The sequence below is a fragment of the Hippoglossus hippoglossus genome, chromosome 15 (assembly GCF_009819705.1).
Source record: "Hippoglossus hippoglossus isolate fHipHip1 chromosome 15, fHipHip1.pri, whole genome shotgun sequence".
NCBI classification, from domain to species: Eukaryota; Metazoa; Chordata; class Actinopteri; order Pleuronectiformes; family Pleuronectidae; genus Hippoglossus; species Hippoglossus hippoglossus.
Window position 1 is genome coordinate 12,505,725 of NC_047165.1, and position 24,619 is coordinate 12,530,343.

Sequence of the window (24,619 nt, forward strand, 5' to 3'; positions counted from 1 at the left end):
TATGGAACTTTGAGGTAACTACTAACTGAAGTTGGGGCTCAGACGGCAGAAATAACTGAGTCCAAGAAATCCTTTAGAGCATTTCCGACCTTGGGTTAAAGTTTTGACGACATGAGGATAATACTTTTAGCGAAAGATGTATTATTTCGGGTTAAAGCGTTCACCTCAGTTTTCTCAAACAAACAAAAGGCAGAATGCGGCTGTTTCTCGTGGACGTTCCAGTCCGAGAAACCCAACCGTCCTGCTTTTCATTCCACCGGATCTGTTCTTCTCTTTTTCTTCTTTCTCCTCTGAATGTTTTCAGTAATACAATACAGTAGGTTGCTGCTCGCTGCCGGCCCAACACAGTGAAGCCCATACTGAACGAAGCAACACGCTCCCACTGATACAAACCAACCCAATTACTTTAGTTACTTTAGGCCCGATTAAATCCTTCACTTGAACCTGATGTTATCCTCAGCTCATGACACCCAGATTGTCCAGCGAACACGAGCAAAGCCTCGGAAGATTAGACGTGTGACAAAAAAAACCAACAACTTCTTAAATTACGAGGTTATGGTGTCTCCTAAATCTGTACAGGGCCATTTAAATAACCAATTAAACTAATAGTGATGATAAGACTATCCTGCATCCCTCAACACTGGTTTGTTGGTACGATAGAAGGGATTGAGGAAGAAGGAAAACATCCATCCATCCCACCCATCTACTTTTGAGCAAATCTTCTTGAAAAGTGGTTTAAAAATGTAATGTAATGTCATGAAGCCATATTATACGGCAGGGAACCAACAACCTGCCAAATGGTTACCACTTACGTTGACACCAGTCTGTCATGTGTTACTGGATTTCTGGTGGGAGGGGCTGCTGGGTGCGTGATATCCATATGTACCTTTGGATGTGTCGATTGGCTAGACACAGTCTGACCTCTCCTGCTTCCTATATTACATCACCTATTTTTAGTATCTAATAATCCCATGTTCATCTACACACCAGTTGCCACTGCATATAACACAGTTTGCGTCTCCTTGGCTCATAAAAGCACACTTGTGTTCAGATTAAAATGCAAAACACACGTCTATCCCCAGTCAACAACTCCAGTTATAGACAAACCATGTTTCTTATCCAATCACATGACTGAGACACAGACAGAGGAGAAGCTGTGCTGTATATTCTAGAAAATTTGGGGCAACAGCTTCTTCAGGATCTAGGTCTCCTGTCTTACAACCTTCTGTCTCACTTCAAGGTGAAAACAAATTCCCACCTTGACATACAAAGCATGACCGTATGGACGATTCACTACTATCAGCAGAGTCCAATTCCTGCAGCTACAGAACCAGCAGCCTCCTATAAACATCACATTTCAGGAAGGTGGTTTTATGTCCTCACAGGCCTGGATACGAAGGCTACTACACATGCATCCGTTACAACAGCCCTGTCAGTGTTAAGCTTGAGTTAAAGGTGAATTAGTTTGCAGGATTAATGCATCTGAACATGGAGACAACCCACCTCGATCCACCAAACTGGCACAGAGGACTACAGGAGCAGGGTGGTAAAGAACGGAAACACTACCTGGTACCATATGTAACCTGTGTCCGATCCTGTGTTTTATCTTCAGCGCTCCCTCCACGGATCCAAAATAATCCTCGTGATCATGGCATCGCCGTATTGACGTCCTCTCAGTGAAGGCAGCTCCTCTCAGGCAGGTAATTCATCAGTGACATGAACTATACATGGTGCCCCACTCATCTGCTCTATTGCCACCAGCAGCACCAGCAGCACCACGCTGAGGATCTGAAACTTTTTACTGTAATTGGCGCTATTCTTAGCTTCTCGCCTTTAAACACTTAATTGGATTTAGCCCGGCGGTTTGACAGCGACAGGTCAGAGCCACCAATAGCGGGTTGCGTGAGATCAGCTACACCGATTTGCCTAATCCGTCTGACGCCCGAAGGTGCGGTGGAGCCTCGGCGGTGGGTGCGCTACGGAGAAGCCTGGGAAGGACGAACGACCTCGGCCGAGCCAAGCCGAACCCGGCGGAGTAGTAGCCTGCTGCAGTCGGGCTGCTCCCCCCCCACCCCCACCTCCACCACCAACAATGATCATAACACTGCGGTCTCTCTTCGAACAAGGGGTAAGGATCCGTAGTAGCCGTGCGTCGCTGCGGGAGTCGGCGCCGGGACGTTTTATCCATGCCACTTCCCCGCGTCTATTGCGCGCAGCTTGTCCCCGCAGGCCCCGGGGTATCTGCGCAGGGACAAGGATGAATAACAGGCATCCCGGGCTGTCATGTGGCTGCGGGGAGAATTTAAACCACTCAGCGTTAAGTTAACGTAATTTTACCTGTCCTCGTCCAGTCACATGCCCGCGCAGAGCATGTGCTCCGCAGACACACGGACCATTCCCTCGGTGTTGTAGCGCGCGTATAGGAAGTGGCGGATCAACTCTGGATGGTACTCTAACTACTACGCTGTGGTTTTCTGCAGAGCCCGTGAGTGCCGTAGTCCAATAGTGATCCCACAGTGTGATACGGGCCGGGGACGTAAAGAGGCAGAGATGCCAAATATTGCTCCGGTGACAATGATCATGCAATTATAGACTAATACTTAATCTATATAGATCTATAGATTATCACTGCAGCATCACTGTGTTTCCTGGAAACAGACACAAAAAAACCATGGATGATTTATTTTGCCCAATGGACCAGGTATGAAAACTAACTGTAAAAGGACAGAGCATTTTAAATTTGATTGATTATTAACTGTGACTCTTCAGAAGTCAACCAGTTTTGTTTTATGTAAATCACATGTATACTGACATATTCACCAATCCCACTCAATGTCTCAGTATATTATAATACTAATAATAACATTTACTATTATTATTATTATTATTATTATTATTATTATTATTATTATTATTATTATTATTAGTAGTAGTAGTAGCAGTAGTAGTAGTAGTAGTAGTAGTAGTAGTAGTAGTAATATAGGACATGGAAGTGGACATTTGAAGTTATTGTCTCTTCACTATCATATGAAACATATTCAGTAAACATTGATCATTTGAGTCCACCTCCAGTACCACCTCTGTTTGAATGAAGCCATGAATGTGCTTCACCCTATGTGTCCTATATGTGGACATTCAGCTGTCCTTCCATTTCCCTCTGTGAAGGATTTTGCAGCAAGGACACTTTGTGTGTGTGAGACATGCACAGGCATCACGTTCAGTGTATGTTGGTTTACAGAGAAGATGTGAAAGACTCGTTTACTAGTGTGCTCAGTGATTCATAAACCATTCTGCCAATCTCTTCTGCCAACCTCTTTTTATCACCAGGAAATACATGTTAGGACATATAAAGGGGGGGGGGGGGGGGGGGGGGGGGGTGAAATATGCAGCCTAACAACAGAGATAGAGAGATAGATAGATCATATATATATTAAGATAGATAGATAGATAGATAGATAGATAGATAGATGGATAGATAGATAGATAGATGGATAGATGGATGGATAGATAGATGGATGGATAGATAGATAGATAGATGGATAGATGGATGGATAGATAGATGGATGGATAGATAGATGGATAGATAGATAGATAGATAGATGGATAGATGGATGGATAGATAGATGGATGGATAGATAGATAGATAGATGGATAGATAGATAGATAGATAGATAGATAGATAGATAGATAGATAGATAGACAGACAGACAGATAGATAGATAGAAAGGTAAATAGATAGATCATAGATAGATAGATAGATAGATAGATAGATAGATAGATAGATAGATAGATCATATATACAGTAGATAGATAGATAGATAGATAGATAGATAGATAGATAGATAAACAAATATATAGATAGACGGATAGATAGATAGAAAGATAGAAAGATAGAAAGATAAATAGATAGATCATATATATATATATATATACATACATAGATAGATAGATCATATACTGTATATAGATCATATATATAGATCATATATAGATAGATAGATAGATAGACGGAAGGAAGCAGGGATGGATGGAGGAGGTGGTGGGTGTGTCTCAGCGGATGAGTGACGCGGTGCTGGGACGCATGCCCCGTGCGCACTGCGCGTCCTGGCCTGTCAGTAGCAGCCAGATGGAAACGTAGGCAAGTGAATGTGGTGAGGTCATGTATTTTTAAGCCGCACAACGGAATAAATCGTCCTCCACCGGCGGCACAAACAAACTGGTCCGCCGCACCGAGACGTTACGCCGCCGATCGAACCGCGGGGCGATCGCTACAGACTCGGTTTGGATGCACGGAGGTAAGATGAGGATCCGCACCTCAGCTCCTCGGACGTGCTCATTGTTTGGCCGTGGGGGAGGGTCGCATGTCTGTGTGTGTGTGTGTGTGTGTGTGTGTGTGTGTGTGTGTGCACGCTCCTCGTACCGTGTGGGCCCTTGTTTTAAGCGTCGTACATTGCAGTTTCGTACCCAGAACACTACGCCGAGCGTCGGTTCAGTTTGTAGCACACCGATCGCTCTTATGGAGCCGAGACAGGAGCGGGTGGCACCGCCGGACTGCGCACTGGGTTTGCACGAACGGGGCCCTGTCATTTCTCCACACTGGCTGACATTATCTCTGCATTAACGTCTTCTTGTGCAGTGTCCGGATTACTCTGCCTCTCGCCTGCACGCTAGTCTTTTGTCTGTGGAGTAATTTATCCGCGTTCACGGGGGGAGAGCAGGGGTCGTGTGGCCAAGGTTAACACGCCACCCACCACACTGGCATGGAATGAAAATAAATAGCGCGTCGATACTGGTCCTCCACTCAGTCTCTGTCATTTAACCACACGATGTATTGTGTTCCTCCGCCCTGCTCGGAGCTCTGGATTGGTTACAGCAGGATGCATTAGGGTAATAGGTCCCAATGAACGAGTTATCTTAGCCGTAATATAAAGTACATCAATTAATTATGTATCTATAGGGTAGGTTATTATAAATGTATGTACGGCTTGGATTATATTGTATTTCCTCTGCTGGGGATGGCTATTGAGGAATGTGAATATGGTTTAGTGATTCTTCCAAGTATAGGCTGTTTGTGTTGTACTATAATGTGGGTTTGCCTAATGCTAAATAATATTACAGACAAGATAGCTGCACAGTATAATTTAGAATTCTGTTAATATGTGGTAAAACCATGTCACAGACTTCTACTAATGTGCATTTCTGTGTCATATTCAACGATATACATGTCAATCACCATTTCCAGGATCTGAATTCGACCTTTGTAAATGTGTGAGTGCTTTGGAAGCTGTTGGTTAGACTGTTAGACGCTCCTGTAGAGAAAACAAATGTTAAGTCATTAGAAGGTTGTGCACTCTAGGAACGAACCCTGCTGCATTTCTGCTTTTGCCGGACACACAAGGCGCCTTTGATGTATCACAGCTTCAAAAATCCAATCACAACACCCAGACATTTTAGGCACTGCATCAAACGACGGATGTGGCTGCTGCATTCCTTATAAATACTGCAGCTGCCACATAACTGCAGTCTAATAGTGTGTAATTGATTCAGAGGAATTTGTGGATGCTGCGTTTATGCTGCAAGCGTCGATAATGGTTATTTCACAACAGGCCCATTGATATTAACCATGTGTACAACTACGTAGGAATTCATTTGATCATAAGATATCATGAGAGCGAAACGTTCAGTGTGCGATTGTCTCCCTGCACCGACCTGACCTGCTTTATCCTTGTGATGTAACAATATATAATGACCTAACAGATGAGCAACAGAACACTATAACACCACCTGCACACTGACTGCGACGTCATTCAAGGCATCACAGCTCAGATGAGAATAATTGCTTCCTGTCTAAAATATAAAAGGAAGCATGTCTATTTTCATGTTGTGAGGGAGGTGGATGTCATGTACGCCTCTGTGACGTCGGAGTAGCAGAAGGAGAGCTGACTCATTTTATTCTGGCAATTACATCCCTCATATGGCCTGTGTGTCTGGAGAGTTGAAGAATGGGGAGGGTGGTTATGTCGCTTACATAAGAACGGAAGAAAATGAAAAGGAAGTCGACGTCAGTTTTCTCTTTTTTCTTTAGATTTTCGCTGGTTTTGTTTGAATGCAAAATGAAGCTTGTTTGGGAACATCGTGCTTCAAAAAATGAGCATCTCTGTGTTGTCTCTTATCTGGGTTTAACAGCCTCTTGGTGCAACTTGACCCAGTTAACATGTGCCTGTGGAAGACCTGCTTGGGCTGGAGTCCTGCATGGGCGAGGGTCCAAACTCAAAGGAATTATCGCCGGGCTTGGTTTTCCAATGTGACAGAGTCACTCAGAGAATCATGTTTCACATGATGAAGTAGTAGACCTCCCTGTGCCACCCCTGCTGATGATATCAAATCTTCCATCCTGGTGTGTTTGCTGAGTCGCTGAGATAAGGAGCTGCAGTGCTCGCCTCAAGTGTGAAACTCAGCACTGCCTCTTCCCCTTCACTCCTAATCTGCCTTCTTGCGAACAGGGTTTTTCATTTGACTTTCTAATTTCTGTGCAGCAGCTCTTATGGTATCTGCCGTATAGTCCTGGCCCCTGCAAAATATTTGAACCGATCGTGTGTGTGTGTGTGTGTCTTTGTGTTCACAGAGGACATTTTTGGATGCACAGAGAGCAGTAATTGAAGATCTCGCCATGAACAAAAACAAGCGAGAGAGGGAGTTCTACAGCCTCGATGTGGGAGACTCGACGTTCACGGTACTGAAGCGATACCAGAATCTAAGACCCATCGGGTCAGGAGCGCAGGGGATTGTGTGGTGAGTGTTTCAGCCTCATTCATATTCAGTCAGCAGCTACTCGTTGAAATCTGTCACCGATTTGAACGTTCAAGAGAAATAAGGAGCATTTTATTTGATCTCATCTGAAGTTTTACAATACAAATCCATGTAAACTGTAATTTTCACATTTTTCCATACTCTTTATTTTTGCTGAGATGTTAAGAATATCGAAGTGACATATCTCTGCTGGCTGTCTTCCTACATATGTGACCACATCCTTAAAATTGTTCACACTTTGTCCCTCAGCTCTGCTTACGACCAAATGCTTGAACGAAATGTTGCCATCAAGAAGCTGAGTCGGCCGTTTCAAAATCAAACCCATGCCAAGAGGGCGTACAGAGAGCTAGTCCTAATGAAATGTGTCAATCACAAAAATGTAAGTATGCAAAGCTACTCAGTTACATCACCTATCCACTTCATGGGCGATCTCGGAGGATGAACGACCAATATTTTTAGGCTTCTGGTGACAGTGGATATCCGGCTCAAGATGCTGTTTTCCATCTGTGCACCGTTTACAGTCTGACTAGTTTCTTTTATCACACCAGTCGAGCGTTTCTCCACAAGAAAACAAAACAGCAATACTTAGATAAAAATAGGACATTTTGGCAAAGCTGATAAATTAAAAAGTGGATAGCCAATGCATTTCTTTCAAAGCTGTTTATAGAGATTACTTCATGGTGGACATGGTGCTTTAGATTAACAAAACGTTCATCTTATCTAGATGCATAAATATGTACAGTATGTTATGATGCTTTAATGTAAATGATTTTGACTTTGTGCCCACAGATCATTGGCCTATTACATGTATTTACACCACAAAAATCATTACAAGATTTTCAAGATGTGTAAGTAGCTTGATGTTTGGATGTACTGCGTGTGTTTTTTCTTTTTAAAGCATACGGTACATGTATGTGCCGCTCACAAAACTGAATTAATGACGCGTGCGTTCTCTACCACACATGTATCCTGTTCCTGCTCGGCCAGGTACTTGGTGATGGAGCTGATGGACGCCAACCTGTGCCAGGTCATTCAGATGGAGCTGGACCACGAGAGGCTGTCTTACCTGCTCTATCAGACGCTGTGCGGTATCAAACACCTCCACGCAGCCGGCATCATTCACAGGGTAAGCATCAGTTGGCCAGGAATACGCAGACTTAACGCCAGGCCTGTGTCCCGAAGAGGAACTGTTAACTGCGATACTTGACACTGCAGTGTTAGGGTAAACGGTCAACTGGCTGACTATCAGAGGATGGATGTTGTCCTTTAATTACTAACGACACCATCTGAAAATATGTTGGAAACATTTTGTGTTGAGGTCTCTGAAATAGGGCTGGTTAATGTATATTTTCAAATGTGAGTTAAATTGAACCTCATCATGAAGAGAGATGCTCATAACCCCAAAAAAGTATTGAGCAAAGATCTGTTCATCTTCTTGAAAACATTTTTCTTCGCAGCCTATAATGACAAAATGATTATTGTGAAAGGTCAATGCAATTAATCTGGAAATATACAACACAGGCGATCATGATGTTGTAATGTGGGGCTCTTCTCTCAGTCCAGCGTTTCTGTTGCTCATTGCTCAACTGTTGGGTTTCTCTATTAATTCTAAAGTCTCGACCTTAATATGTTGTGATTTGGCGCTTAGAATTGAACTGAGTTGAATGTCTTTTTATTTTTATTGATGTGTTTTTGCCATGGATTTTGTGAGGTACAGTCTTTTCAGTTAAGTGCTATACAAATAAATAAATAAAATAAAGTATGTTTTTGTTTGTTTGTGTGCTGGATTATGTAAACACTACTCAATCGATTGCCATGGCATTTTGTAGGAGGATTGGGACATGAGCCAAGAAAGAAAAAAACATTACATTTTGGTGCAGATCTGGATTAGGGGACATATCCAGGATTTTTTTTAAATCTTTCAATCTCTTTCTTTAACATTGCAAGTTAGGGAGTTTTCTAACATTTCATTGATTTCCCGGAGAATAACTCAGGTCTCTTGATGAAAAATAATCAGGCATGGTTAGGGCACTGGTATTTATGGGTTTGTGCAATTTGGTGCAGATCCAATTCCAAAATATTGATTTAGTGAATTTAAATGTGGTTTCATAAGGGGACTGTTGGGCCTTGGCGGAGTTATGCGCTCTATAGTTTCACAATGTCATCGCTTCTCATTGATACATTTGAACACATTACTAAAATCATATTTTGCTGTGTGTTCCTCTGTAGGACCTGAAGCCAAGTAACATAGTCGTCAAGTCAGATTGTACACTGAAGATCTTGGACTTTGGCCTGGCTCGGACGGCGGCCACCGGCCTCCTGATGACACCGTACGTGGTGACGCGTTACTACAGAGCACCTGAGGTTATCCTGGGCATGGGATATCAAGCCAATGGTTAGTTTGAACATCTAAAAATCATCTGCAGTTTCACTATAAAACCTCAAATACTTGTGTTATAGGTCATATAAAGGGAGCTGAATACTAGTTGCTCACTAACTACCCTCCTATCTGTAACTAACCTGTTGTCATGCATTCCTCTCACCTTTTTATTGGCTTATTACCATGTTCCACTTGGCTAGTGGACATATGGTCTGTGGGCTGCATACTGGCAGAAATGGTTCGCCATAAAATCCTCTTCCCAGGAAGGGACTGTATCCTTGGGTTTTTTCTAATGCCTCCTCACACTGTTCATTTTAACAGGCTTTGCAAACTGTTTGTTTTCCCTGGTTTGAATATTAATACATTGTGCCAGGCGATGGTGAATTGCTAATATAGTCCAATGTAACTCGGGCTGTTTATGCATCAGTTTTAATTTCTATCTGCTCAACACTGCTTTGCTTCCTCTCATGTATCTGGCTGATGCTGCATGGAATCCATTTTTTATTTCCACTCATCATCACACCACTCCCATCCTGTTTGCTGTCTTCTCAGTTTGTGTTATCTTTGTGTTTTTTCTGTTTTGTTTCCTTCTCCTCATGGTTTTGTTTGCATGTCCACCTCCCTGTCATCTCAATGTCCACCTCCCAGTGGACGTATGGTCAGTGGGCTGCATTGTGGCTGAAATGATCAGGGGAAGCGTGTTGTTCCCCGGCACTGATCGTATCCTTCACTGTGTCATCACTTCATTCTGTGTGAAGAGATCCAACACCACCCTGGGAGTTTCCCTCCTGTCACTTTGCTGTCCATTATCAAGTTTTCCACCCCACAAATGTCACCTCCATCATTGCCCTTCTGCACCAACCTACTGTAAAGCAAAATCAGATAGTAAAGGGCGGTGGCTGTGAGAGAGGATGTGTGCAATGAATGTGTGAGCAGCGTGTTTGCGTCGCAGAATGTCTTGCTTTTCATTTCGGGCGCCCGAGCCACTCGGGTGCATCTTCTGCAAAAATATCAGTGATAATAATCTTTCACCACGGTTTCAGTTTCTATATCAATGTCTATATCTGCTGAATAATAATAATAAATGTCACACACATAAATATTTGCAACAATTCCTCTGCCTGTTTTAAAGTAAAAGTACTCTGAAGCCAATCATTTCTTTTAAAGGTCCAGTGTATAAGATGTAGGTGAAATGGATCTATTGGCAGAAATTGAATATAAAATAATCCTAGTGATGTTTTCACTAGTGTGTTTCATCTAAATTGTACAAATTGTTGTTGTCTTTACCCTAGAATGGGCCCTTTATATTCAAATACTTAATGAAGGAGACTGCCATGTTTTTTTACAGTAACCCAAACTGGACAAACTTAACACCTTTTGAGTTTTTATGACAACTGAAGACTTCTCTGTCATGTTTGGAAGGGGAGGGTGAGGTGAGGGGTTTTCAGCTGCAACATGCAACTTCACCCCTAGATGTCACTAAACTCTACACACTGAACCTTTAACAAGGTTTTTATTGTTATTATTGCAGGACCATAAGATGCACAGCTTCATACCATAGTGTACTGACATTTAGTTGAGTATATAGGTTACTTTTATTTGATGAAACTTAGTAGTCATACCATAAATCTCACATAGCAGCTACACAGTAGACATGTTCCCTTTGTGAACAACAGACGCAAGTGAGACGCACCAGATCAGCTACGTGGCCGTCATTCCCTGCCCACCCATGCAGTGGTGCCCGGGCGTAAGAGTTGATTATTAGCAACATTGGAAAGGAGTGAGTGGATGCATCGCTATAGGTTTTGTGTGTGTATGTAAGTGAAGCTGTTGGTGTGTGTGTATGTGTGTGTGGCCTGTTTCCTTAACATTTTCACCTAAGATATTGATCAGTGGAACAAGGTCATCGAGCAGCTCGGAACCCCAACTCAGGAATTCCTCATGAAGCTGAATCAGTCGGTAAGAACATACGTAGAAAACAGGCCACGCTACGCCGGATACAGCTTCGAGAAACTCTTCCCAGACGTGCTCTTCCCTGCTGACTCTGATCACAACAAACTGAAAGGTAGTGTCCTTGTTATATCACTTAAGAACACATTCGTCAAAGCACATTTGTAGCGTTGGGATAAATAGCGCAGCTTCTTATCTGTTTGTTGTTTCATCCCTCAGCGAGCCAAGCCAGAGATCTCTTATCCAAGATGTTAGTGATTGATTCCTCCAAACGAATCACTGTAGACGAGGCCCTGCAGCACCCCTACATCAATGTTTGGTACGACCCAGCAGAAGTGGAAGCGGTAAGTGGATCACTGATCGGACTGCACCATCCTCAAAGAAGATTTGAATTACTTCACTTTTTCGCACTTGTCACATCGACGTGCCTTGTAAGCAGTTTTCTCTTTCTCCAGCCACCTCCGAAGATTCCGGAGAAAGCATTGGACGAGAGGGAGCATACCGTGGAGGAGTGGAAAGGTCAGACAGCACGACTAAGATCCATTAACACCACACTCAACACTTCACTTTTCAGTGTCCGTTTATGTGGGGGTGCTCAGGAGCCAGAGTGCCAGATAATTTGCACTCTGGCTCCTGAGGAGCACAGAAACGTACCACAGCACCAGGACGTGTTGCCTTAGAGGATTCATTACCTCTGCCAAGACGGTTATGTTTTCATAACTGCGTTTGTTTGTCTGTCGGTCTGTCAGTTAGCAGGATTACACAGAATCTACTTGACAGATTTTTTCCAATATCTTCATTGATTTGTCAGAGAATAATTCATGGAACTTGATGAAAATAATCAGGCTTGTTTCAGATTCTTTTGCAAGAAATGCCTGCTAAAGGAGATTCATTTTCGTTAGGTTGGTCTAATAGTGGTGGTCTAATATTACAGTAATATATACACATATATATAAAGTTTGTAATTCAAATGGGATTACACTGATATAGGAATGGTTATCTGGTCAGATTCTATGTTTATCAGTGATGACAAGGATATTTTCTATTTGTAAAATCACAAAAATAAATCATGCGTAAAGAAATCCAGCATCACGGCCAGTGAATGTGTGGAAAGGCAGTCAGTTGTTGACAGACATTGTTTCCCAAGGAGCCCTGTATCTCCACTGTAGCTGCCAGAGGGTGACACATGAAATCATTTATTAATTAATGTTTTCTATTGTGGGAGTGATGAACCTGATTCTGTGCAGCAGAGTGCTGGGATTTAAACGTGTGAGTAAATATCACTTTCAGTTGAGCAACATGATGAGCTCATCCTACACCCTGTCAGGTGATAATGACCCCTCACTCATTTTTAGAAGGGTCACACTAGCACAGCCTGTCCGAATTAGAAACATGATGCTGCTTGGACTGTACAGTATGCCCCCCCCCCCCCCCCCCCCACCCCCCCCCCCCCCCCCCCCCCCCCCCCCCCCCCCCCCCCCCCCCCCCCCCCCCCCCCCCCCCCCCCCCCCCCCCCCCCCCCCCCCCCCCCCCCCCCCCCCCCCCCCCCCCCCCCCCCCCCCCCCCCCCCCCCCCCCCACACCCCCCCCCCCCCGTCCTACGTAACCTTCTTCTTTTCTTTCTTTTGCAGATCTAATTTATAAGGAAGTGAGTGATTGGGAGGAGTTTACAAAAAATGGAGTGATAAGAGGCCAGCCACCTCCTTTAGGTGAGTAATCATTATAACTGTGGGAGATGAGAAGAGGTGGAGAGGATGAATTAAAGTGAATCAATCCTATTTTTATTTGTGAGAGTCACATGATAGGTTATTTACCAGAAGCAGACACACTCATATGTCTTAGTTTTAACTCTGTTCATCTTTTGACCTGTAAAAGTCCGTATGCAGAGGGGATTAAAAGTTTGACGTACTGTTGCCACGTGCATGCGTGACTCATCAGATAATGGCTGAATCCGGCATATTTCCATAAAACTTATGCGTCCACGTGTGTTTTTCGCAGCACAGGTGCAGCAGTGATCGACAGCCCCCCCCAGCCCACGTCCTCCTCTTCCTCGGCCAACGACGTCTCGTCCATGTCCACGGAGCCCACTGACCCGTGCAGTGACCCCACCTTGACCTCTGAAACAGACAGCAGCTTGGAAAGCCATACCTCTCTGGGTGCGCTGGCCTGCTGCAGATAACGGACACATACTACACACACACACACTCTCACACTCTCACACACTCTCTCTCTCACACACACACACACACACACACACACACACACACACACATACACACACACACACGCACGCATAAAACCCTTTTCTCATCAGTGTGTGTGATGGGAAAAGAGTTTTGGCCAATGAAACTTCTCATGTTAGTTTGTAGAGCTGCGCTTTTAATGTACAGTTTCTTTTTATTTCCCCCTCCCTCTACACTGCTGTAAATGACTGTGGTTTGAAACTGTATCATTATTACTGTATTTTTGCTGCAAAGAATCAAGAGTATGTTTTGATGTGAATCTGTGGTGTGTGTGTTATGAAAGAGAGGGATTTCCTTTTTTTTTAGCTGCTGCTGTTGAGCACTGCAATATTACGTTGGGTATATTTTTGAATCGTTCATTTGGCGTTTTTTTAATTATTTTTTGGGACATTTGAATGAATTCTCTCTTTAGAGGTAGACTAGAGCACATTTTTCTTGGGTCCTAATGCAAATAGATGCTTTTATTTTGACACAGCTCCTCATCTTTCTTGTAGAAAGCATCCTACGTTAACTTATTTCTTAGTATTATATCACATCTGATTGTGTGTGTGTATCAGGACAAGCAGTCAAATGGTCTGTTGCCCTGACTCTGCATTTCTTTTTTTTACGATAGCATTCTGCAAACTGACTGTATTGTAACTTATTTATTGACTCAAGTGGGATTCGTAGGTTATGGTCTGTTGTATGAGGAAGAACAGGGTGAATGTAAAGTCAATAGAAATGTGGAATTGTAAGGAGCCAATGATTGCTGTTAGCGCTGTACCAACGTCATACAGGCCTCTCCACTGGTTATATGAGTGAGGTGTATTTGGGCAACTGTCACATTAGCCACTTTGCCCTTTTGGCAGGTTTTCTCAGACATTATTTACAGCCGTTGGATATTCAAGATATTTCGTTTTTAAGTGCCCTTAACTCAGTTCAGTGATTTTTCAGTCGTCTCCGAGGAAGATGCTCCTCTCCTCTGCGGTGCGTCTTTTCTGAGTTCTACCTCTCACGTGCACACACACACACTAAAACACACATTTTTTGAAGATACAGTATGTTTTTCATGTAACACATCATTCACAAAGAAATGTGAAAAAAAGTTTTTCTCTTCTGCATTTGTGTTATTTATTTATTTATTTCAAGCTAGGAGGCATCTATTGTTTGTAATGTACATTTCATTCAGAAGTACTATTTATATGCATTTTGTTTTCATTTTTTTCTTTGTTTTCTGTGCAATATTTATTCATAGATTAGGATTACTTGGTAAATTGATCTGTACATTTTAATGTAGATTTAATGTTTGTATTTTTTCCGAGAGTCGGGAAACAGGTATTTGCTACCCGCCATGGTGATAACCTTTGGATGTACTGATGGCTCAAAATTTGCCCTTTCATTGTTGGGCACTTCAGGCAGTAACCCCTATCATTCAGCTCCCAGAATGCTCTTTGGGGGATTGTGACGCATGTCCTGACCCTTTCTGGACCACATTTCAAATGACTGTTGTGACATCCTCTTCTTGTGTTTTTTTTTTTTCCTCTCTCCCCTCCATCTTCTCAAAAATAGAGAAATTAGACTAGACGACGCATGAGTTTTCTCTTAGCAAATCTGGTTCTAGTGCAGGTACATAGAGGAAAGAAAGAAAGAAAAGCCGTTGAGCACTATGGGGATGATGCTGCAGTCTTCTGATGACTTGGCCAAATACTGATGGCTGTTGTGGTGTGTTGTGATATGGCCGGATGTGTGAATTTTAGCCTTTGGATCTGAAATTGCCTCACTAACAGACCAATTATATACATTCAAAATGGAAACTGTCGACAGTACGTACAACTCCAGCAAATAAACGAGTTGAATTTTAATGTCTCACGTTGTTCTTCCTTTGAGTTTCAAGAGTCCTTAACAAAGTGTTTACAGGAAAAGTACCTCATATCCAGTATTTCATAGAGTAATTTAGTCAATAAATAATCAGCTACATGAACAATGGAGTATAATGGGGAGGAAGTTTTTGGAGTGGTAAAATGAGAAGTCCTTGATCTGGAAGAGCTCTCGTTTGGCACTGGCATTGTTCAGTGTAGGCACAAGACCGCCATACTAAAGAGGATATGATGGCAAGTAGCACTAGAGGTATTTGGTCTTCAAAGCTTTGGAACTGGCTGGTCTTCCCAGTTATTTAAGCTCTTCCTTCTCCCTCCTCCTCCTCTGATGGACCAGGTGATGGCAGCTTGGTCAGATCTAGTTGGTCTGTGTTGCTCCTGTCGTCAGATCTCCGAGGGTTTTGAAGAAGTCCTCCATCTCTTGCTGGAGGAGGATGTTTCGGTTCTCCGCGTCTTTATTTGCTCGCTCTGAATTCCTGAGTCGGATCTCCAGCATGTGGAACTTCTTCTTCTCCTGATCCAGCTCCTCCTCGAGGCGGTTTACCTGGGACTGGTACTTAGAGCAGGACTCCTCCAACCTCAAGGAAAAGACAAGCGAAAGAAGAGGTTATAAATAACACAGAATCCTTGCTTTAATTAGTTATTTGACAGAAATAAGAAGTGACTCATTCTTACTTGCGAATGGAGGCTTCATAACTCGTCCTCTGCCTCTTCAGCTCCTCCTTGAGATGGGTGAGCATGTTGGTGAGACCTTCATCTCCTTCTGCGGGATCGTCCTCAGCACCACTTGCACTGTGATCTGAAGTATTTGTACTGTCCCTCACCTCTGTGGGTCTCTCTTGACCCTGCGCTACATTGACTGCCCTATCGCTTACCTCTGGTTCGGCCAGCGAGATCTCAAAGGACGACCAAATCGGGGATTCAGCAGGCAGGCTCAGACTGGACGGGGCAACGTTGTCATAGGCGGACAGTCTGTGCGATTGGTGGAGGGCCCTGTGAGCGAGGGGCGTTCGAGCGGAGTCGTCATCTGAGTCTCTCTGCGAGTCCTTAATTGAGAGAGTGCTCTCTTTAAGGGAGAGGGTTGAGTCCTTCAGAGACAGGGTCGAATCTTTCAGCCTCTCACCAGATGACGTGGTGCGGCGGTGAGCTCGGAAGGACGACAGGCCATTCATCAGCCAGTTGCTCCCACCAGCTGCTGACACATCCCCCGCCGACCCCCCTATTTTCCCCCTTGGCCCCCCAGATGCTGCACTGCCCTTGAAGGAGCTCCTCCAGGACGGAAGTGCTTTGGACTGTTTACTGGGACTAACGGCGACTTCACCCCCACTTTTCACTTCAGTTTTGATATCTGCTTTTTCATCAACTTTCTCCTCTGGCCCACTTTTGCTCTTCCCTTCATCCTGATCATCCTCGCCCTTCTCTATCACTGTAATGGGGCTTGGGGCTTCCAGCTTACTCTCTGAAGATGGGGTGGAAGATTGGAGTTTCTCCTTGGGTGTTGTGGCGCTTGTGCCTGAGGAGGGTGGGGGTTCAGCGTCTTCGTGTGACATCCATTCCACTGTGCACCGTTGGGCAAGACTCTGAGGTTGCTGTCGAGGGATGTCGATTTCTGTTTCTGGCTCTTCGTGTTGGTAAAGTCGGGAGTGTTCACTGATCAGCACAGTCATCAGATGCTGTACCTGGTTACTTCCTGTTTATAATGACAAACATGCATATTGATTGGAAATAAGGTTTTTGCAACAAATTTGGTTGCAGATTGACACATGCTAACATGAGTACCAACCCTCCATCATTGTTACTGGATCCTCTACCCTGGGCCGAAGGATATTGGGTCCAAACACAGTGGCCAGGTTCTGAACACTCATCTTGTTCTCGTTGGAGTGAGACTGAACCTCATCCAGGAACCTGAGCAGACAGTGACCAGTGTGTGAGCATAACATGTATTTTCACATTAAATCTCATTATCTTATAAAGAAAATGTTAATTAAATGTCTCTCTCATAAAAAAAAAACCTCAAGGCCTTAAAATGGCTTAAATGTAACTCTACACCTTCCTTCGTCATTTCATGACTGGGATCTATGACCATGTTAATATGGTCTCTCCTTGTCTCCCCACCCTTACAGCTCGCCTGCAGTTTAGGAGACTTGTCCAGCCACTCAGCCCCACCCACACATTGACATGATTGGTTTCTTAGGTCTGTGACATCACAAACCCTGGCTGCCTGAATCAGTCATTTGTTCACTGCAGTGTTAAGGTGGACATACTCTCAATACTCATTTCACATAGTAAACATATTTCAAAACTTGATTTTCACCAGAGGATGACTTTAAAAGCCCTTTTTGTTTTTAGTCATTGATACAAATTAATAAAATGTGAGAGTGAATCATAGCTCTGGATGGTGTGTGGGCTCAGCTCTCAGTCTATATAGATGTGTAGGAGGAGACATGCAGTTACGCACAGTCAGAGTAAATCAATGTGATGTCGCATCGCCTGGTGAGTAGGATGTGGGCATAACAAATGTTGTTTCCCTTGTATGACAGGCTGACAAATCCTCAATCATCACACAGTGAATGGGAAACAGCAGCAACAATGAAACCCATTAACAGTCACATTAGTGAGCGTAACAAACTAATGATGCATTCAGGAGACAACAGGACAGTGTTTACATACCTGCAGATGTATTTAAGGAGGTTGTAGTTGACCTGAGGAAGAGATTTCACCTGTTTGCCGAGCTCTATGATTCCCTACAACAACAAAAACCTGTTAACTATCAAGGTAAAGGTTTTAAATATATCTTCAATGTGTTTGTTTGTGTGTTTGTTTATTACCAGTTCTTTATCCTTGGTAAGTAGCTGAGCACAAGAAATAAACTGTGTGTATTTGGAGAATGGGATAATAGGCTCAGGCAGCTCCCGTATGAACAGCTTTAGCAGCGATGCCACTGTGTGGACATCTGTGGTACTGTCAGAGACATGAGAGTGCACATAAAGAGTACTGCTTATAGATTGGTATTCTGCAACAACACGAAGAACCCCTTCCTGCTGCCTCACCTGTCAAACACCGGCTTCTCGCCACGATCAAATGCGTCCTGCAGCTCTCGAACGTGATTGGTCTGTCCAGGGGCCCTGAAAAGGCCCTCCTCCTCAAGCCCATGTTCACGCATGAAACACGCACACTGTTCGACCAGCACAGGGACCGTTCGCTGGGGGCCACACTGGGCCTCGTACAACATGGTCTCCTCCAAGTGCTGCCCAAAGACTCCTGTACCCAAACAATACGGAAAATTATCAATAGTTCAGAGTGTTTCCTTGTGTGTGTCAAAGAGGTTTAACTCCGCTCTTTAAGGCATTAATTATGATAAACAGGGCTGTATGTAATGTTTGGGAACCACACCTCCTCCAAGCGGAGCCCATATGACTCTCCGTATGGCTCTGACCCATTCCTCCATGTCACTCTGAGAGTTGGCCATCAGCAGGAATGATTCATGGCTTATACCTGATCGATCCTTTTCTCCAGCCCCACCTGAAAACGCAACCATAATTCATTACGTCCTGGCTCAACAGGATGAAATGACACAGTGCTTTAAAATATGTGGGACAGAACAAATACCACTTTGGACAGTTACTTTGCTGATCACATAAACCGCATCACCTTATCAGCTCAAGCTCCCCTGCAATGTACAAAGATGCCGCTCTGCCTCTCCATCCACACACAGCGTGATGCCTCCCGCTTTGACATTTTAGTTTGACATTTGAGTTTATTGTAGTTTAGCTTTGATTGCACTATGTGGAATCGACTCCCCTTATCTGACTTTGTACTTGCTTGCTTCTGCAGAGGTGCAGGCTCTTTTAAAATTCTAAAAGCATGTTTGCCATGCATAAAACATTTTCACGTCTCTACCGATGAAAACCTCTCAAAGGCAAGAGTTGTTTTTTTGTCAGTGGACTTTGTAGGGGTTCCATGTGCCTTGCTACATATCAGCACCTGCATTCACTACTAAGCCCTGCACTGTGGTGTACAGTGTGTTTTGTGCGAGATAAATGACCCAGAAAGAGGAGTGGTCCCTGTGGACTTGAGTAACTGCAGAACCCTGTTCAGGATTTTCTTTCCCTGTGTCCAGGTCCTTTTCTTCTGTTCCCCCATCACAGCCAAACTCGCTGTTATGAGCAGAAATGTAGAATTGAATGAAGTCATTGTTGACCCCTTGTGCTATTGGCACTATGGCTGTGACATCTCATCCTTTCTGCTGTTCTGTATTGTTCTGCCTGTTTCGAGCATGTGTTACAGCCGGTGAATCATTTGCTGTGAAATTTTTTTATGTGACATTGCTGTTGCCCCTGCACATGTGTGTGTGTGCGCGTACACACATGATGCATGGACAGATTTTCACCATACTTGCCAATTTTACTCTGGAGGGGATCTCTCCAGATTATTAACTTCTGGAGAAAATTTCCCCAAGATATCTTGCAAATAATAAGCTCCACAGACAATCCAATGCTTAAATTGATAAGATATTATCTTCTTATAAATGATATTATACGATGTCATGAAGAAATCATAAAAAACAAAAATATTATAGAGACACAATTTACATTATGAAATGTCATTATTACAATATAAGAAGGTAGCATTGCCTTATTGGGGTATAAACATCAAGTGCAGCTATGCATCGCCCCTCCATCTACTTCTGTTTTTCATTAATTACAACAATGGCAACAAAGTGCTGTATGTAAAGTGTGATCACAGTTTCAGGCAACACACATATGCTTTCTGTACTTAACTGCAAACCTGGCATATTTTGCTGTTGTGGTACATGCACTGATTTGATCGCTGTCTGAACACCAAAGACATCTGCGTGCCAGGTTTAGCAACTTGTGTCATTCTGAGCCTCGGAGTCCAGCTGTGATCTTGATGTCTTTTTTCTGCAAAACATACTGATGTCTTGATATTATTATTATCGGTGGCAAATAATATTAGATGTGCTTTCTTCTAAAAAACAAAAAAACGAGCCCAGTGTTTCACAGTCATTACTAAACAGCTTGTTGAGCATCCTTTGAACAAGACTTACTTGTTGAATTTCTTACACATGCAGCACCAGTTGTCATCGCGCCAACTCACCTGGAACAATTTCAAAAAGGTGGCGACCAGGCTCATCCTGATTGGCCGGCAGCTCTTTGACCTGGCTGCCCTGAAGAAGGATACAACCCTGTGGAAGAAAAGGAGTGGAAGGCTTGAGATTGACCGGCAGCCAGGCACAAGGAAAACACCCATGTCAACAACATTCAAGGGCCAAGTCAATTAGTGGTTCTGGACTTGGACGTGAAGTGCATGTGAAACATTATAGAGTTTCTGAGCACTATGGGCTCTGGGAATCAGTCCAAGGGAGCGAGGTAATGGTGATGGACGCAGGGATGACTCAGGGAAACAGCTCTTCATCTCTTTATCCCACTGCCGCTTCCTGATGCGCTTGCATTTCTGATCAAGCATAGAGCGGGTCAAAGATCATATACTAAGTACAACAAAACCACAGGGCAGCTAGTTACCACATTATCTGTGTGTGTGTCAGGGCAGCAACACACTCGCTTGGCTTTAATGGACATTGTGGGGATGGTTGATTTTCGCAGGAAAGATGATTAGATATTTATCCAGCTAATTTGACACCAACAATATAAAGATAGAGTGGGTGGCTAAAAACCACGGTCCCATATTTCAGTGCGTTATTCAACTTGAGGGCTACAAAATGTATTTTGTCAGCCTGATTTAAAGGAATCAATAAGCTATTTTCAGAGTCAGAGAACACACATTGAATCGACTGGGCCTGCGGGAAAAATACTAATATAGATGAATTCATAGAGGTGGAATATGTATCATGCTTCAAACCAGAATGAATCCAGAAATATAGTTAAGCAGCAACAAGTGACACTGTCTTGTATTTGTGTTGTTTTGTGAGCGTCACCTGTGCCTTGGTTTCATCCTGGTCCTTGTAGAAATACAGAGCCTCAGTCCTTAGGATGAACCAACGCAGCTGCCAGTTCTTCATGATACTGCGCTGCCTCTTCAGCCAGCCCACCTTCAGTGCTTTCTCCTGATCCAGAGGCGAGCAGGGCCTGGACACCCGGGACAGCTCTCCGAGCACCATGCTCTTGGAGCGTGCTGCATGGAGATGCACAGAAAGATAAAGTGAGCAAAGAGGCGCTTTCAAGAGCGTCAGAGCGAGAGCGAGACAGAGAGGGATAAGGAAATAGAGAGTTACATATAGAGACAGAGGAAACAGGTCGTTTCTCTTTTTGTTGTTTTGTTATGATTCTGAATATTCACCCAAAGATGATCCACAATCATGATTCATGGAAGCCTCCCAAGGGGGCAGCTAAGCTTGGAGGCCGGACCACGCATCCGGATTTCCTATTAAGTCAATTTACCAAGACATAGCCTCCATTTTGTAGCAATGACAAAGACACTCTACTTTAAGATGAATCCCATCCATCTATTCCAGTGCTTTTTATTATATGTGTTAGTAGTAATAAGTGTATTTATTATTCCCATTGTCACACAGAGGACTTTTGCTTTGGATCAGGTTGCGCTTTAACTGCTTCAAGCTGATTAAAGGCATGGATTAGATATTAGCATCTTCATGCCAAAGGTCTAGAGCAGAAACAGCAACAGTAGAGTATATCCCTGGGGAGTCAGGGCGAGAGAGAAAGAGGGAGATAGATAAACAGAAAGCAGAGAGAGAGGAGCGAGAAATCAATGGCGCCTTTTCTCCTGTTAATTGCATCTCGCTTTCTGCTGAGGACAGCAGGGAAGGTATCTGTAAAGGCCCAGGACTGAAATCTCTCTCTCTCTGTTTCTCTCTCCCTCTGACTTATCAGCTCTCTGTCTGCGGGACTCCTCATTTTATTTCTCCCCTCTCTGGATGTCCTTCATTTGCAGAGTCACGATCGTCGGGAAGTGAGAGGACTGGAGAGCATGTGAGGCAGTCATTAACAAAACTGTATATGCTGACTGCAGTAGCAGACAGAGCAGGATCTATAAATATAGCAGATGTGGCCACGTTGTGCACTTCTTTAAAAATAAGAGGCAAGAAATGTTAGAGAGGAACTGTTTTTTCTATCTACTTTCTGTGGAAATTGGTGTACAAGAATCAAATGACTGCATTTTACAGGAAGTAATGGTAACATCACTTAATTTAAAACCAAATAATTTAGATAATTATATAGCATTCAGATTTTCTGAAATTAAAGTAGCAATATCCCAATATAAACAAGTAAGATAGAGATGCCCTTAAAGTATGTAAAATGAAAGCTTCAATAACGCAGGTAAATGAATATCTTTTACACAGGTAAAAGATATTATTATCATTATTGTTATTTATTATAAAACTCTAAAAACAAAATAATGTAATTAAGAGGCTTAAAATAGATTTTAACCATAAACGTGATCATAAATAACAATAAATAACAGAAAAACTGATAATAGAGAAACACAGCTGATACGATTATGTTCAAGGCTCATATTGGCCAATTTATATACCACTCATTTGTAATTACAGTAACTCAGTAAAAATACGTATTTGCATTCTAGCACGGATACTGCGCTGCCTCTTCAGCCAGCCCACCTTCAGTGCTTTCTCCTGATCCAGAGGCGAGCAGGGCCTGGACACCCGGGACAGCTCTCCGAGCACCATGCTCTTGGAGCGTGCTGCATGGAGATGCACAGAAAGATAAAGTGAGCAAAGAGGCGCTTTCAAGAGCGTCAGAGCGAGAGCGAGACAGAGAGGGATAAGGAAATAGAGAGTTACATATAGAGACAGAGGAAACAGGTCGTTTCTCTTTTTGTTGTTTTGTTATGATTCTGAATATTCACCCAAAGATGATCCACAATCATGATTCATGGAAGCCTCCCAAGGGGGCAGCTAAGCTTGGAGGCCGGACCACGCATCCGGATTTCCTATTAAGTCAATTTACCAAGACATAGCCTCCATTTTGTAGCAATGACAAAGACACTCTACTTTAAGATGAATCCCATCCATCTATTCCAGTGCTTTTTATTATATGTGTTAGTAGTAATAAGTGTATTTATTATTCCCATTGTCACACAGAGGACTTTTGCTTTGGATCAGGTTGCGCTTTAACTGCTTCAAGCTGATTAAAGGCATGGATTAGATATTAGCATCTTCATGCCAAAGGTCTAGAGCAGAAACAGCAACAGTAGAGTATATCCCTGGGGAGTCAGGGCGAGAGAGAAAGAGGGAGATAGATAAACAGAAAGCAGAGAGAGAGGAGCGAGAAATCAATGGCGCCTTTTCTCCTGTTAATTGCATCTCACTTTCTGCTGAGGACAGCAGGGAAGGTATCTGTAAAGGCCCAGGACTGAAATCTCTCTCTCTCTGTTTCTCTCTCCCTCTGACTTATCAGCTCTCTGTCTGCGGGACTCCTCATTTATTTCTCCCCTCTCTGGATGTCCTTCATTTGCAGAGTCACGATCGTCGGGAAGTGAGAGGACTGGAGAGCATGTGAGGCAGTCATTAACAAAACTGTATATGCTGACTGCAGTAGCAGACAGAGCAGGATCTATAAATATAGCAGATGTGGCCACGTTGTGCACTTCTTTAAAAATAAGAGGCAAGAAATGTTAGAGAGGAACTGTTTTTTCTATCTACTTTCTGTGGAAATTGGTGTACAAGAATCAAATGACTGCATTTTACAGGAAGTAATGGTAACATCACTTAATTTAAACCAAATAATTTAGATAATTATATAGCATTCAGATTTTCTGAAATTAAAGTAGCAATATCCCAATATAAACAAGTAAGATAGAGATGCCCTTAAAGTATGTAAAATGAAAGCTTCAATAACGCAGGTAAATGAATATCTTTTACGCAGGTAAAAGATATTATTATCATTATTGTTATTTATTATAAAACTCTAAAAACAAAATAATGTAATTAAGAGGCTTAAAATAGATTTTAACCATAAACGTGATCATAAATAACAATAAATAACAGAAAAACTGATAATAGAGAAACACAGCTGATACGATTATGTTCAAGGCTCATATTGGCCAATTTATATACCACTCATTTGTAATTACAGTAACTCAGTAAAAATACGTATTTGCATTCTAGCACGGAAGTATCACAGGTCAATGTACATATCATGAATGAAAATGGCTCCAGTCTGTGTGTGATTATATTATTATATTATTATGCATTATTCCCTTTAGTGTCATTTTCGATTGTGTCTGGAATGAATACGCTATGGTACATCCCGCTACCACTAGTAATAACCTATGGATTAATCTATAACAAAACTTGATAGCATTTATAATTTACACGGTACAGCATCAAAATTTCTTCAGTTTGGATTTTGTCTTATGAATGTC

At 43.0% G+C, this 24,619-nt stretch overlaps 3 protein-coding genes across 15 annotated transcripts in view; 1 reads left to right on the plus strand and 2 right to left on the minus strand.

Moving 5' to 3' along the window:
• The window catches only part of ptpn20 (protein tyrosine phosphatase non-receptor type 20), a 26,768-nt gene extending 24,086 nt beyond the window's left edge, over positions 1 to 2,682 (minus strand). For 2 of the 4 annotated variants that reach the window (XM_034609201.1, XM_034609199.1), the window contains exon 1: positions 2,338 to 2,679. The gene's annotated coding sequence lies outside the window, so the exon portion shown is untranslated. Of the gene's footprint in view, positions 1 to 1,566; positions 1,798 to 2,337 lie in introns of those variants that run through there. The other 2 variants (XM_034609200.1, XM_034609202.1) reach the window with 2 other exon arrangements.
• Positions 2,002 to 15,227, plus strand: mapk8a (mitogen-activated protein kinase 8a). Of its 7 annotated transcripts, XM_034609210.1 has the most exons (13): positions 2,002 to 2,128; positions 6,626 to 6,792; positions 7,060 to 7,189; positions 7,600 to 7,658; positions 7,798 to 7,936; positions 9,040 to 9,205; positions 9,391 to 9,462; positions 11,073 to 11,255; positions 11,360 to 11,484; positions 11,596 to 11,659; positions 12,771 to 12,848; positions 13,143 to 13,336; positions 13,413 to 15,227. In XM_034609210.1, exons 1-12 carry the CDS (start codon positions 2,093 to 2,095, stop codon positions 13,316 to 13,318), a joined length of 1,395 nt encoding a protein of 464 aa, XP_034465101.1. In that variant the 5' UTR covers positions 2,002 to 2,092; the 3' UTR covers positions 13,319 to 13,336; positions 13,413 to 15,227. The 7 variants fall into 7 exon arrangements, with proteins under 7 accessions (XP_034465101.1, XP_034465104.1, XP_034465100.1 ...); XM_034609213.1 differs by having other exon boundaries at positions 13,138 to 15,223; XM_034609209.1 differs by having other exon boundaries at positions 13,143 to 15,223.
• arhgap22 (Rho GTPase activating protein 22) overlaps positions 13,825 to 24,619 on the minus strand; it is a 34,282-nt gene continuing 23,487 nt past the window's right edge. For 3 of the 4 annotated variants that reach the window (XM_034609207.1, XM_034609204.1, XM_034609205.1), the window contains exons 3-12: positions 22,837 to 22,936; positions 21,195 to 21,291; positions 20,357 to 20,444; positions 18,632 to 18,772; positions 18,289 to 18,499; positions 18,067 to 18,199; positions 17,909 to 17,982; positions 17,022 to 17,143; positions 15,914 to 16,928; positions 13,825 to 15,816 (exon numbers count right to left, since the gene is read on the minus strand). In XM_034609207.1, the coding sequence (XP_034465098.1) occupies positions 15,597 to 15,816; positions 15,914 to 16,928; positions 17,022 to 17,143; positions 17,909 to 17,982; positions 18,067 to 18,199; positions 18,289 to 18,499; positions 18,632 to 18,772; positions 20,357 to 20,444; positions 21,195 to 21,291; positions 22,837 to 22,936 (2,201 nt within the window). In that variant the 3' untranslated portion in view covers positions 13,825 to 15,596. The remainder of the gene's footprint in view (positions 15,817 to 15,913; positions 16,929 to 17,021; positions 17,144 to 17,908; positions 17,983 to 18,066; positions 18,200 to 18,288; positions 18,500 to 18,631; positions 18,773 to 20,356; positions 20,445 to 21,194; positions 21,292 to 22,836; positions 22,937 to 24,619) is intronic. The other variant, XM_034609206.1, reaches the window with a different exon arrangement.